This window comes from Pieris rapae, chromosome 12 (genome assembly GCF_905147795.1).
Source record: "Pieris rapae chromosome 12, ilPieRapa1.1, whole genome shotgun sequence".
NCBI classification, from domain to species: domain Eukaryota; kingdom Metazoa; phylum Arthropoda; class Insecta; order Lepidoptera; family Pieridae; genus Pieris; species Pieris rapae.
In genome coordinates, this window is record NC_059520.1 from 5,830,284 (window position 1) to 5,842,842 (window position 12,559).

The following is a 12,559-nucleotide window of genomic DNA, read 5'->3' on the forward strand; positions in this document are numbered from 1 at the left end:
ATAATTGATTAAAATGTTAGAATTTTTCGTAGACTTGTTAAAACTATGTTGCAACTAAGCTTCCATTGCTTTGTAAGCCTACTAAACATACATACATATATCCAGTCTAATAATTGTCTATACAAAAATAACTACTGATGATATATAATTTAAGATCATTGAATTCGTTGTTTGTACTGTTTTAGGTACAATATGCTATAAATAATGAATTTATGTATTCGTAATTTATGTAACGATTACAATTTTATAATATTGATTTCAATAGCTGAACTATGGCCTTTGAACCAAATAGAAGAAAAAAACTTATTAGGTGCCAAAGTTATTAAAAATTGATCACCGTTACTATTATGCGAGTATTTTGTTTAATTACAGACTTGTGACTTCGAAATAACAATATACAAATAAACTGAGGAGAAATAATAAACTGTTATCGGTCATAATATTTATTCGCATACTATAATAATCGATTATGATACATGGAGCGCAAAAGCGCACCGGCCTGATGTCCAAACACAAACGGCTTTGCTCCATTATTACATTAACATTATTTATATCATCGTCAGTTGCAAAACCGTGGCTACATATTCACTAGTGAGAGGTCTCGGCATCTTGAAGCCGACCTGCGATTACTTAACATACTTAAAATAACAGTCAAATTAGACAGCCGTATCCGGCCGATATTTACATTGAGGTTAGCTGCGCGGATCCTGAGGGCTGGAAAGCGCATAGCATGGCTTGCCTTACATTGCACTATTTCCAACCATCCGAAGAATTCTTCAAGGCTCAGGATCCATGTTACCAACCGAAAACAAAGGAAGCACCTTCGTTCTGGCCACCGGAGCCGGCCGGGATTTCTCCGAAACTCAGAATTTATATAATGCGAGCGCGTGCATACGAACGTCGGCGTGCACGGCACTTCACAATATTAATCAAGTCAAAAATATGAATAAAATAAAAGTGTCAAAGTTCATTAGTCCACACACTCGTGACCGTGGCAGTGGCCAGGCTTACTCAAAAATGATGCCACAATTCCATAAAGTTGTATCGTGGCAGTCTTTACACCAGCCGGTTACGTTTTATATATAAATTCTGGCCATTCATTTTGCCAATCATATGACCAGAAACTAACACCCATTGCGTCAGGTGTAGCAGTTTCCAATAGCGCGTTTCATTTACTAAATCCTTTCTAAAGGACGTTCATTCTGCCAATCGAATGAAAAGTAAGAGATGACCATGCGTTGAGTGAGAAGTCGTTCGTAATGCGCTCAGTCCGCTTTGACTTCGGCAGGCTGCGGCGCAGGCGCGTCGGCTGGGGGCGGAGCCTCCACCGATTCCTCTGTGGCAGAAGGCGTGTTTCCGCCAGAGCGGGCCTGCTGATCGCCGCCTCCGTTGCCGTCTAATAAATATAAAAAGTTACATAATTTAACAATCAATAATTAGAACAAAGAAATATTATTTATTATATACCACTATTTTAGACTTCTATCTCTATTTGTTCTTTAGAATAAAAGGATTTTTCATCAGTTTGGAGTTCTTACTTACATACACTGTGTTTCGAATGTGAATAGTAAGGTATAAAATACTACTTACTGCGTGGCTGATGATGATAATAGAGATTATGCCGTGGTGCATGGTGTCTCGGCGGCTGTTGTCGGTATAGCGGCATCGCGGTGTGAGGTCGCTGTATGGGCGCCGGGTAGCGCTGCGGCATCGTACGCATGGCGTTGTTGCCGCAACCCCGACCGTTGCCGTTGCCAAGTTGCTTATATGTGAAAATACTGATTGCTTATTATGTGAACTACTCATTTCCCTGTTTATGGGAATTAGAATGTTGCTTTACTAATAGATAGTATCAAATTACGCAATATTGTTTTATACATATTTTGATAATGAAGCCAACCTTATATAATCCTAACCGCGCCCATATAAAAATCAGGTCATATAATTTTTGATATACAAAAGCATACCTAGTTAAATAATTAAAATATATAATATAAACTTAGACTAAAAATTCCAGTTAGTTTATTACCTGCTGATGTTGATGTTGTTGCGGGTGCTGTTGGTGTTGTTGATGTTGCTGATGATGATGCTGGTGCGGCGTGTGCGAAGGGGGAGGATGCTGTGGGGGTGGAGCGTGGTATTTATGTGGGGGTGAGTGAGGGGGCTTTGGCTTTGCCCCCTTGGGGGTGGGAGAGCCAGCCTCACAAAGGGAGGCAAATCCGTTAGCATGTTCATGTAAAGGGCTCTTAAGTTGTTGTTGAGGTGGAGGGCGCGCTTGTGGGGGGTACTGCTGCTGCATCGGACCCCGGTATTGTTGCTGCAAAGATGATTACTATTTTATCTTATCTCGTATTTATTGCATTATCTTCAATTTGACGAAAAAAGGTAATTTTTTTCAAAACAAAATAATGCTGTCATGTCATGCTGGCCGGATTAGTACGGTAGTAAGATTCTAATAAATCTAAAGCTAAGTAATTAAATTGCAACGTGTCATTAAGGATTGGGCGAATTGGGGTAATTTCGATTATTTTCCATTTTCCAAAATATTTTTAACTTCGTATACATATTGACAACTAAAATAAAAACTATGCTATGGTTAGTATTATTTCCTTGCAAATTATTCTATATAATACTTACTTGCATCTGCTGTACAGCTGCTGCAACATGCAATTGTGAAGACAGGAATTGCGAGCTGAACGCGTTAGATTGGGCCGGCTGAGTAAACTGTAAGGGATATGTAGGGGCTGGGGCAGCTGGGGGCTGATATGGAGAGTAGTATGAGTTTGCAGGGGGCGCAGGCCTGGGCAGTAGACCTTGGAGGGAATAGGGCGCTTCGCCCACCGGACCCGAGTAACCCAGGTACTGCTGTTGGAAGGTGTTGACACCACCTACTCCGCCAACGCCACTTACACCGCCTCCTTTGCTTCCTGTAGTTATTTAATTGGTACAACAATAGGAAATTAAACTTAAGGATACACTGAAAAAATTAGGTCAATTAGTTGTATGACACTGTTCAACAATATATTATATATTCGTTATTACGTACGTAAAGTACGAATAGATTATAAAATCTATTCGTACTTTGAGTTATTTACGATTATGATCAATAAAATTTCGTTTTACGAGTTAAATCATAGTTAAAAAAATTACACATGGCTAATTTGTCACATTAATTGTGCCTAATTAATTTTATACATAAATATAAATGTTTAATAATAAAGGAACCCACCAATTGCCCCAATTTGCTGCGAAGACGGTTTGACGGTTGCAGACATCAGAGAATTAGAAGTGCTTGAGATAAGGACTGTGCTGGGACTGTTTCCCAACTGACCAGATTGACCAAAAGCTGCCCCACCGCCAGCTGCGGCCTAAAATAAATTAAATTCATTACTTACTATATTATAAAAATCTTGTTATTAAGAATGAATTTACTATTTTTATTATATATACATATTTATAAGTATGTATTATACTTTAAGTATTGAAAAAGAGAAAAGTAATTAACTCATTTGAAATACTGACCATTCTATATTGACTCTGTAAACTCTGGAACATGTCTGGTGGTGGTTGATAGTTGTAGGGCGTCGCCGAACCCGCACCATAGGGAGTTGCTGGAAATCCACCAAATTGTCCCCTTGTTTGATCCAAAAATGCTCCATATAAACCACCTTGTTGTGGCAATTGCTGTGAGGAGCCCAGTATTTGTTGGGAGGAATTAAAAAGAACAGCAGGCGGGGAAGGTACCGACAATCCACCATAACTTCCCGGATATCCAACATGATTGTAGTGTTGAGGCGGAGGTGACTGTAATTGTTGAGTTGGCTTAACTTTGCAGACATTTGGTGGCGCTCCTGTGTCTGCGTTATTCTCCTCAAAACCAGCAAACTGAAGTTCTTCACTACCTTCAACTACAGCAGGCATTTCCCAAACTTTCTTTACACTAGCAATTTTTAAGTTCAGATCCGCTGCTAGTGGAGATATTGTGTTCGATGTACTCATATGGACGCCACGCGGTAAGCCTAGTGACTTTGTCGCTTTGTCTTCTGTCAATTGTCCAAGATCTGAATCAAAAGCGAAATCGAGTTTCATGTCTGAGGAATCTTCAGCTTTCTGAGATGAATCAAAGGACATCGGAATACTAAGAGAACCTTCAGCTTCAGTCACAGGCCTACCGGACTCAGCCATTATCTCTTGAATGGACCTCGGTCGGGCTCTTACATCCCCATTGAACTGTAGAGCTCTTGATTCCATTTCGCTGGCAACTTCTTCTTGAGATTTCACTGTGCTAACACTAGGTTGATACTTGGATTTCAAGGCCTCAGCTGGAGGAGTTTTGTAGTTAGTATTCTCGAATATAATTGTTTCAACTGGTGGGGTTGAGCCATCTAGAACACCAGTTTTCTCAGTAATGACTGTAGGTGGAGATGTTTTTGCCTCTGCTGGAGCATCACCTGGGGTGCTTCTTTGACTTGAGTGACTTGATTTTTCAACTTCAATGGGTTCCTCAATATTTCCGCGCAGTGTTTGTGAAATTGGTTTATCCCAGGCATTAACGGCTGGAGGCGGTGGCGCTGCGCCTGTATCTGGCAGAAAACTGGAGGCCAAACCCATTTGTTGCTTCTGTCTTTGTTTCACAAACCTAGGAGCTAAATTAGCTGTGCGCGGCCTTTCATATTGTGAATTGGGTTTACCAGATACTGGCACTGATCCCCGTGGGTTCGGCTTTTCGTTAGAATTTCTAGTCGATGACCCATTTCTTCCACCACCTTGATTGGAACGTGATCGGGGCTGCTTAGAAGCGTTTTGATTTTCCTCCTTTGCATTAGCAGAAACTCCGCGAGAATCTTTTGAATTCTTCTTATTGCGTACTTCTTGAAAACCATCATCGACTACCTCGTCGTTTTTAGATATTTTGAGGTCAGACATAGCCTCTGTGACTTCAACTCCTTTGTCAGGTAAAACTTCTTTTTTAGCTCCTTGAACGTTTCGACCGCCTTGTCGGTTACTCGAGTTTTGGTTTCTATTTCCTCTTTGAGATAGTCCAGATTGCCTACTCCCAAGCGATCTGCGCGTTCCACCGCTCTCGGAATGTTCAGAAGTTGTTTCCCAATTCTCATCTTCACCACTGTGAGGACCCGAGCCTTTAGGACGACGATCGCGTCCCTTAGATGGACCAGTCCGTTTACTTTGTCCTCTTTCATCCTGGAGTCCATCTTTAATATCTTCGTTATCCTTAACTCGATTAGCTTGGCTAAATGGACTTTTAGTATTAGGAGGGCCATAGCCAGTAACCCTTTTAGCGGGTGCCGGAGGTCTTGAAGTGCCTTGAAAACCTCCTCTGCCACGACGAGAAGGCTGTCCGCGAGGTGCAAAAGGCTCTCTGTTTTCAATGACATCGTTTACGCTAGACATCTGACTTGGATCAGAGGCGGCATTTGCAATATCTTCAACTCTGTCTTGCTTTTTTGGTCCCCGTGGGCTACGAGGCGCACGACGTCGATCTTTCCGCTCTGCGTCGGTGGAGCCGTCAGACTCACTGGCCCTATTGTTGGAGCGCGAACTTCGGTTTGATCGACGCCCGCGAGGTTCTCTTGAACCCCAACCTCTATTATATACATTATATCCACCACTACCAAAGCCTCTGCCCTTTTTTTCAGATCCAGAGCCGCTAGACTTTCTTTCGATGGGTTCTTTTTGTGGAATTTTGTTAATCTCATTTTTTTTATCATCCGAAATTATTTTTAAAGGCTCTCCTTGGATGTCTACAAATTGTGGGTCGATAATCTTAGTAATATTGAGATTAGCTTGGTCAGCAGCAACAGATTTGGGTTCAGACTCATGTTCCTTCTCAGGTTTTTGTAGATTCAAACTGGGCTTAACAGTATGCTGTGATATATGTTCATTAATAGGTTGTTGTACTTGTGGTACATTAGGAAGAATGTCAGTCTTTAGAGCAGGTATTGGTTTAGGAAACAATTGAGTTTCAGTAAAAGCAGGTTGAAGTGGATTGTTGACAGAACTATTGTGGTTTTGAATATTAGAAGGAATATTTGGATTAGACGGAACATAGTTTGAATTATAAGAAGTATTACTTGGGTATTTATTACCCGAGTTTTGTGTTACATCAGGTTCAACTTTATGTGCAGATACATTCTGTTGTGGCATTTGTGCTGGAACTGTTGGAGGCAGAATGTCCTTATTTTCTACGAAACTGGATGATCTCGATACCTTATCGGTTTCTTTTAGTACGATCACATTTTTATCAATTGGCGCCTTCGAAGTATTTGCAATTGGGTCTTCTTTAGCAACTTCTGCCCATGAAGTTTTACCGTAATCTTTTTCAGAGGAATCACGAGACGCAACATGCGACGGCGGTGTAGTTCTCCTCTCAGGTACCTGTGTTTGTACTGGAGTGTCTGAAGAGGCAAACGGCTCAAACAGACCTATGCTTTTACGTTCAAAAACTTCACTTAACTTTTCAGCTGCCGTTCTACTACTCTCAGACACACCATCAAATGGTTTTCTTTCCAAATCATTTCTTCTATCCTTTTGATCACTGTGGTCTTTAGAAGTAGAACGATCAAAATCTCTTGAATTTCTTTCCTGATCCTGCATTTCTGATCTCCATTGTGGGCCAGAACTAACATCTTTGTCTCTCCTAACTTCATCTTCGCGATCAGAATAGTCCCTAGAAAAACAAAGAAAATAAGTATTTAGGTACATCTTAAATATTGTATTTAATTAAAAATAATCTTCAGCACTTTCATAATAAGAATTAACACAAAGACCAACAATGCTACCTTGGGTAATAAATTATCTTGGCCCTTAATTTTATCCACAAAAAAAAAATTACCAACGCAAATACATTACTTAGGCTTTTTTTAATATATCATAGAATACAAATGAATCATTTCATACCTTGAATATGAACGCCGGCCATTATTCGGAGCATGTCTTGGCGCATTATATCCAGGCGGTTCCTGTCTTCTCGGTGCAGACTTCCCCGTGAACGCCCATCCTTTTTGGTCGTCCTGCTGCCTATTCTGCTGTTGTCGCAAAAATCTAGGAGGTATATTAGCTTGGAACGTTTTGGAAAAGGCAGGGTTAGATTGGTCACGTTCTCGGTTGTAATCTCTATTATCACGATCTCGAAATTCTCGGTCGCGTTCATTTCTTTCTCTATCAAACCTGTCTCGGTTATCAGTACGGTCTTTATTTTCATTACGATCTCTGTTATCATTACGATCACGTGGTTCTCTTTCCTTTTCAATAGTTCGTTCTCTTTCATTTCGACGTTCAATTGGTCCTTCACGATCACGGTCTCTTTCAAAGCGATTATTGTCCACACGATCGCGATCTCTGTTATCTACACGATCACGATCTCTGTTGTCTGCACGATCGCGATCTCTGTTGTCTGCACGATCGCGATCTCTATTGTCTAAGCGCTCTTTATCTCTGTCTCTCTGTTCTTTGTCTCTGTCAAGTCTATCTTTTTCTCTATTATCAAGTTCCCTGTCATTGCGATTTCTATCAGTTCTGCCCCGATAATCTTTTTGTGTGGACACATCTCTCATTTGTCGTCGTTGTTCCTCTTCCTTTCGTTGTCTCGCACGGGCAACTGCTAGAGCTACTTCATTACTCTGTTTCTGCCTTCTTTCGGCCCAGAGCTGCTCCTCATCAGGATCCTGTATTTTTGAATCAATACGATCGACTTCAATACTGGGGCGGTTATTATTTTTACTACTGGTTTTAGGGGCAGGTGTAGATTCACCATCCGAGAAATCAAGTTTTTGACTGAAATAAAAAAAAACGATATTATAAAATGTCATCCTTAAAATAGAGTTCATAAATCAAATCAAACTAAAAAATTGCTATCACATGGTATGCCCACATATTAGTAATGTACTATTTGCTGGTTAATTAAAAGAAAATGTAAAAGTATTTCAGGCAAAAATCTGATATTTAAATCAAAATCGTTTTTAACTATAACATTTACTGATCAAAAGTATTTCCTATTAGTATTTCTTTAGTTATAATTAATAGGAGGCAGGCCAGTAGGCTCACTAGTGCGTACAATGGACCGAATACTCACTCATAATCAATATCATCGTGCTGCGCCCACCCGGCGTCCCGCGAAATATCGTCGAGTGACGATATTTGTTCATCACGGAGGATGGGTCTCGATGTAATCACCTCGACAGCTCGGGGAGTAGCGGCGGGCCGCGGGTTGTTCCGGGGCCCAGAATTATTCCCCCCACTGCTTGCATTACTCCTATTATCACGAAGTGTGTTCAAGGATCCCATTCCAAGTCCACTACCAGCGCTACCTTTCATCAGCTGTAAGAAATAAGTATTGAAAATGATTACTCAGTATTTCGAAAGATATTAATATTCTTAACGTAGTATTTTTAAAGTAACAAATTATTTCAAATTCATTATTTAACTCTCAAAATATGAATTAAATTTTATAAGACATGAAAGTAGTGACACTGTTTTTTGGCATTTTTGTGTGAAAGGGTTTCTCTCTTTTATCTTTAGTCTATGAGCCACAGTGTTTTTTTTAATGTCGTAAAAATTAATACTCACGAAGGAGGGCACGATAGCGCGGTAAGCGGGTGTGGGCTGTGGCTGTGCGGCGGGTGCGCCGCCGTTGCCTGCAGCGCCAGTTCCACCGCACGTCCAACTGCCTTCCGCTACAACACAAAAAGCAATATTCAAATTCAAATTCAAAATTTATTTATTCATGTAGGTAACAATGTACACTTATGAACGTCAAAAAAAGAAATATTAAATGAATTTAATTTTACATTTACTGCCAGTTCTCAAATCAAGGGCGTAGAACGGAAGAGAAGAACTGGCAATAAACTCTGCGCCACTCTTTTTAATCGCCAAGTTTTTTTTTTTACACAATGCTTGTAAGGAGCTGCAACCACTACACCATGTTCCATATCACATATTGAGTAATAAATAATAAAAATAAAAAAATTAAAAACAAAGATTTGTCCTCTATCAGCAGGAGGCATGGTGAAATAGGAGCACGCACTTACGTACTCGTGAGAACAACACGCAAAGATATTTCAATATCTATACATACCTTTGCCAGATACTATGACAAACCCTAACTTACCTGATGTGAATTATATTCTCTAATTTTTTTAATGGTACAGACGCAATAATTGTAATAAATTTGCTATTTGATTTGTTACGTTTTATTTAAATGAGAAATACATGCTGTTGACTGTTTCTTTGCTTGTGCCAGTGATCCACACTGCCATATCAGTATCTTCTCTAAAGATAGGATTAATGTCACTAGTGATTTTTCTTTCTTGGTCAATTATTTTAGTGTTAGTATTTTTAAAGTGTGTAAATTAACAACAAAATGAATATATTTTTTTGATATACACATAATGATATTGAAAGAATGTTTTAATAATTGAAGATTATGGTTGTTTCCCACGTATTATACTAATTATTGTACATACTTTGTGGTCTGAGCTGCAACTGGGATGCAGAATGATCTGTAGAACGGTGTGAAGGTTGAGCAGCGGCCTCTAATGACGGGAATTCTGTGCGGAAGTGTGGAGATGAGGGAGGCGGTAGGGACACCCATCCGCCGGCCGACGTTGTGCCCGCACCCGCACCCACGCTCGATATTGTCTACAGAAACATTTTAATCACCTTTTTTGAAAAATATAACTATGTATTCTTAAGTTTTTTTGTGTTAATACAGTGACAACTTACATATTTTTTTCGTTACAAACAGTTGTCGTTAAATGGAAAGAATAAAAATATCTGTATAAGAAAAAAAAAGGTTTATTTTAGACTAGTGATAGTAATTACATAAAACACGATTCGTATTTGAACGCTATTGCGTATAGTCAGTTATTTTCGCCTGACGTCTTTTGCAGCATTTGCAGAAATTATGTGGTATTTTTTAATCATATCTTGCGATATTGAGGGATCTTCGTGATCACATTCAGTCAATTCCAATTTGTAAACAAAATAATGAATTTCTTAGAAAGTTCTCCACGTATTATGCCCCAATAATCGAATTTATTATGGGCTAGGACAATATTACGTACACAGCTCCGAATTTTAAATTAATTTTGGCAAATTAAAAAACCTTTTTTTAAAATTATTAATTGACGATATTGAGAGGGGATGTAATGCTATGTAGACTTTATGAAATGGATGACAAGCTAAACCAATTAAAGAGGTTTCAATGCTTTAGGGGGGTGTATTGTTATCGTATTGACAGACATTATATTTGTAAACGTAAATTTACACTGTAATTATTTATGAGCTAGATGATTATTTTTCACAATTAAAGGAAAGTAGAATATATTACTGTACTGTTGAACATAATATTGCCTTGATTAATGAATGATAAAAATTATTTATAAGCCGATCAATAATATGAATATAGAAATCTTATTCTTAATTGAAATGTTAGCTGAAACAACAGCTAACATTTTGTTGTGTTGTAACAACAACACAACAAAATCACTTACCGTAGTCTGTGAAGTGCATGTTGGTGGAGTTGTTACAGTCGTACTAACAGAAGTAACAGAGCTGAAACGAGAAAATTGTAAAAGCTGATATAAGTATACATTACTTTTATATTTGATTAAACTAAATTCCATTGAAGATGTAATATAATAAATGTACCACATAAAAGAAAAAATATTTAGGGTAAGAAGCCCTAACTTAAAAAAAGTCATTTAAACTTACTTTGCACTTGTATCCTGACCAGTTTCAGTTTTTAAAGAAGGTAAGTTGGCCGGGGGACGCCTAGCTGAAGGCACTTTTCCAAGACTTTGCATTCCATGTTTGCGGCTTAGTTGTGATTTTACAGAGGACGGTTCAGAATTTTCATTCTGAAAATATTACATAAAATAATTTCATACAATGTGCAATAAAGTTTTTAAATTGATATGAACAAAGTCACTCTAGACAAAAGTTATTGACCTTTAAAATATTCTACAGCAGGACAATGAACTTTATTTTTCCTTTTCTGGATAAGTGGCCAGTTTCTAGTCTCTATAAATATTTATTATTTTAATTTCTTTTAAAACAAAAGTTATGATATTTTTCCAATTTTTATATAAATGTAAATTCCTGGTGTAAATAAAGCATACTTCACAAATTTTTGCATGCACAATACATGTATTGACCATGGTCAATGCCAAAGTTTTAGCAGTATATTAAACATGTATTGTACCAACACAATTTACATTTGAGATTTGATAGTTTTTCAGTAAAACTTACAATGAAATGAATTAATTAAGCTGAGTGCACAATATAGATTTCATCATATTATTTGTGATAATTTTACGTTAATAATTTCATTGTTTGTTTTTTATTATTGATTACATTTCAATAAAAAGCTAGATATAAAACAAGAAAATCTTGCAGCCTACAAACTAACTAGGTCACTTACCCTGTTGGCGCAATACAGACTATTGATGTCCAATTTCTGATATTTTTGCTTGCCGGACGTCGGCTTGCTCTGCGCCGTATTTCCTCCGCCGCCCGGCGTCGAGAGTGCAGACATGCTGCGATGTACACACCATCAGGAGAACACCCACGGACCAACCAACAACTGCAACCACCACAATTAACTTTAAAAACTAAATTCCAACACTTTTCTTCACTGACATACACTACAAAGAATCGTCCTTCACAATGTATTGTTCGCTTGAATAGCAAGATTTGTTATTAACGTAGCGATTAGTAACACTCGGAGTAATTGTAGTCAACTTTAAAACAGTATTTAGGGTCACGAAGCTTTAAAACACTTTCACAACACTGAGATGATCAATTTTGAGCCCTGCCCTCAGAAGTATATTGACGTGTTACATCCGCGAGTTGAACGGACGCTGGATCGATGACATCCAATTTTTCTGCTCCAAGTATCTCACAATTTTACACTGGACTTTAACCCAACTAAGTTTACAAATTTTCTTTAACTAGCGAAACACAGAATCTTTAAATGTAGAGGTACAAAATGGTAAATAATTGATTCACATAGCTTTAATTAAACAACGAAATGAAAATAGAAAAATACCTTGGTCCGTTTCACTAAGTAATATAATAATTAAAATATCTAAGCACAAATGCTAGGCTATAAATCGAGATTACTTTAGATTTTTAATATTCTACGCTACCAAAACTATTTCACTTTATTTTAAGATGGCGTCTCATAAAGACGATCCACAGACTATTTGATTCAAAATTTACAATCAATAGTGACGCAGTGTTGTCAACTTTAAATAATTTTTTACCTCCAATCCTATTACCTAGAATAATTACCAAATACTTGAAACTCCCTCCTAAAAGTAAGCTTATAATTTTTGTAACTATTGCTTCTAATTGTTATATGTATTGAAAAATGAATAAAAGTAACAGTTTTGATAAATTATTCTTTCTCTAGTCACTAACTTTAATTAGTATTTCGTTTAACCTCATAGTAGGAGCCTACTCAGAGATAAATCTTACCAATTATTTATTTTTTGTTTAATGATGTATGTACTTATGTAATCATATAGCAATCCATTTA

At 37.9% G+C, this 12,559-nt stretch overlaps 1 protein-coding gene across 2 annotated transcripts; it reads right to left on the reverse strand.

Moving 5' to 3' along the window:
• Positions 1-427: 427 nt before the first annotated feature.
• Positions 428-12,235, reverse strand: LOC111001534 (protein PRRC2C). 2 transcript variants are annotated; one of them, XM_045630558.1, is made up of 14 exons: positions 12,068-12,235; positions 11,441-11,602; positions 10,732-10,877; positions 10,512-10,572; positions 9,483-9,657; positions 8,587-8,693; positions 8,093-8,337; positions 6,919-7,794; positions 3,523-6,688; positions 3,230-3,368; positions 2,638-2,927; positions 2,030-2,317; positions 1,591-1,762; positions 428-1,396 (listed from the first exon to the last, which is right to left on the reverse strand). In XM_045630558.1, the coding sequence occupies exons 2-14, from the start codon at positions 11,552-11,554 to the stop codon at positions 1,266-1,268; spliced, it is 5,910 nt and encodes a 1,969-aa protein (XP_045486514.1). In that variant the 5' UTR covers positions 11,555-11,602; positions 12,068-12,235; the 3' UTR covers positions 428-1,265. The 2 variants fall into 2 exon arrangements, with proteins under 2 accessions (XP_045486514.1, XP_045486515.1); XM_045630559.1 differs by lacking the exon at positions 428-1,396 and having other exon boundaries at positions 1,639-1,778.
• Between the last annotated feature and the right edge of the window lie 324 nt (positions 12,236-12,559).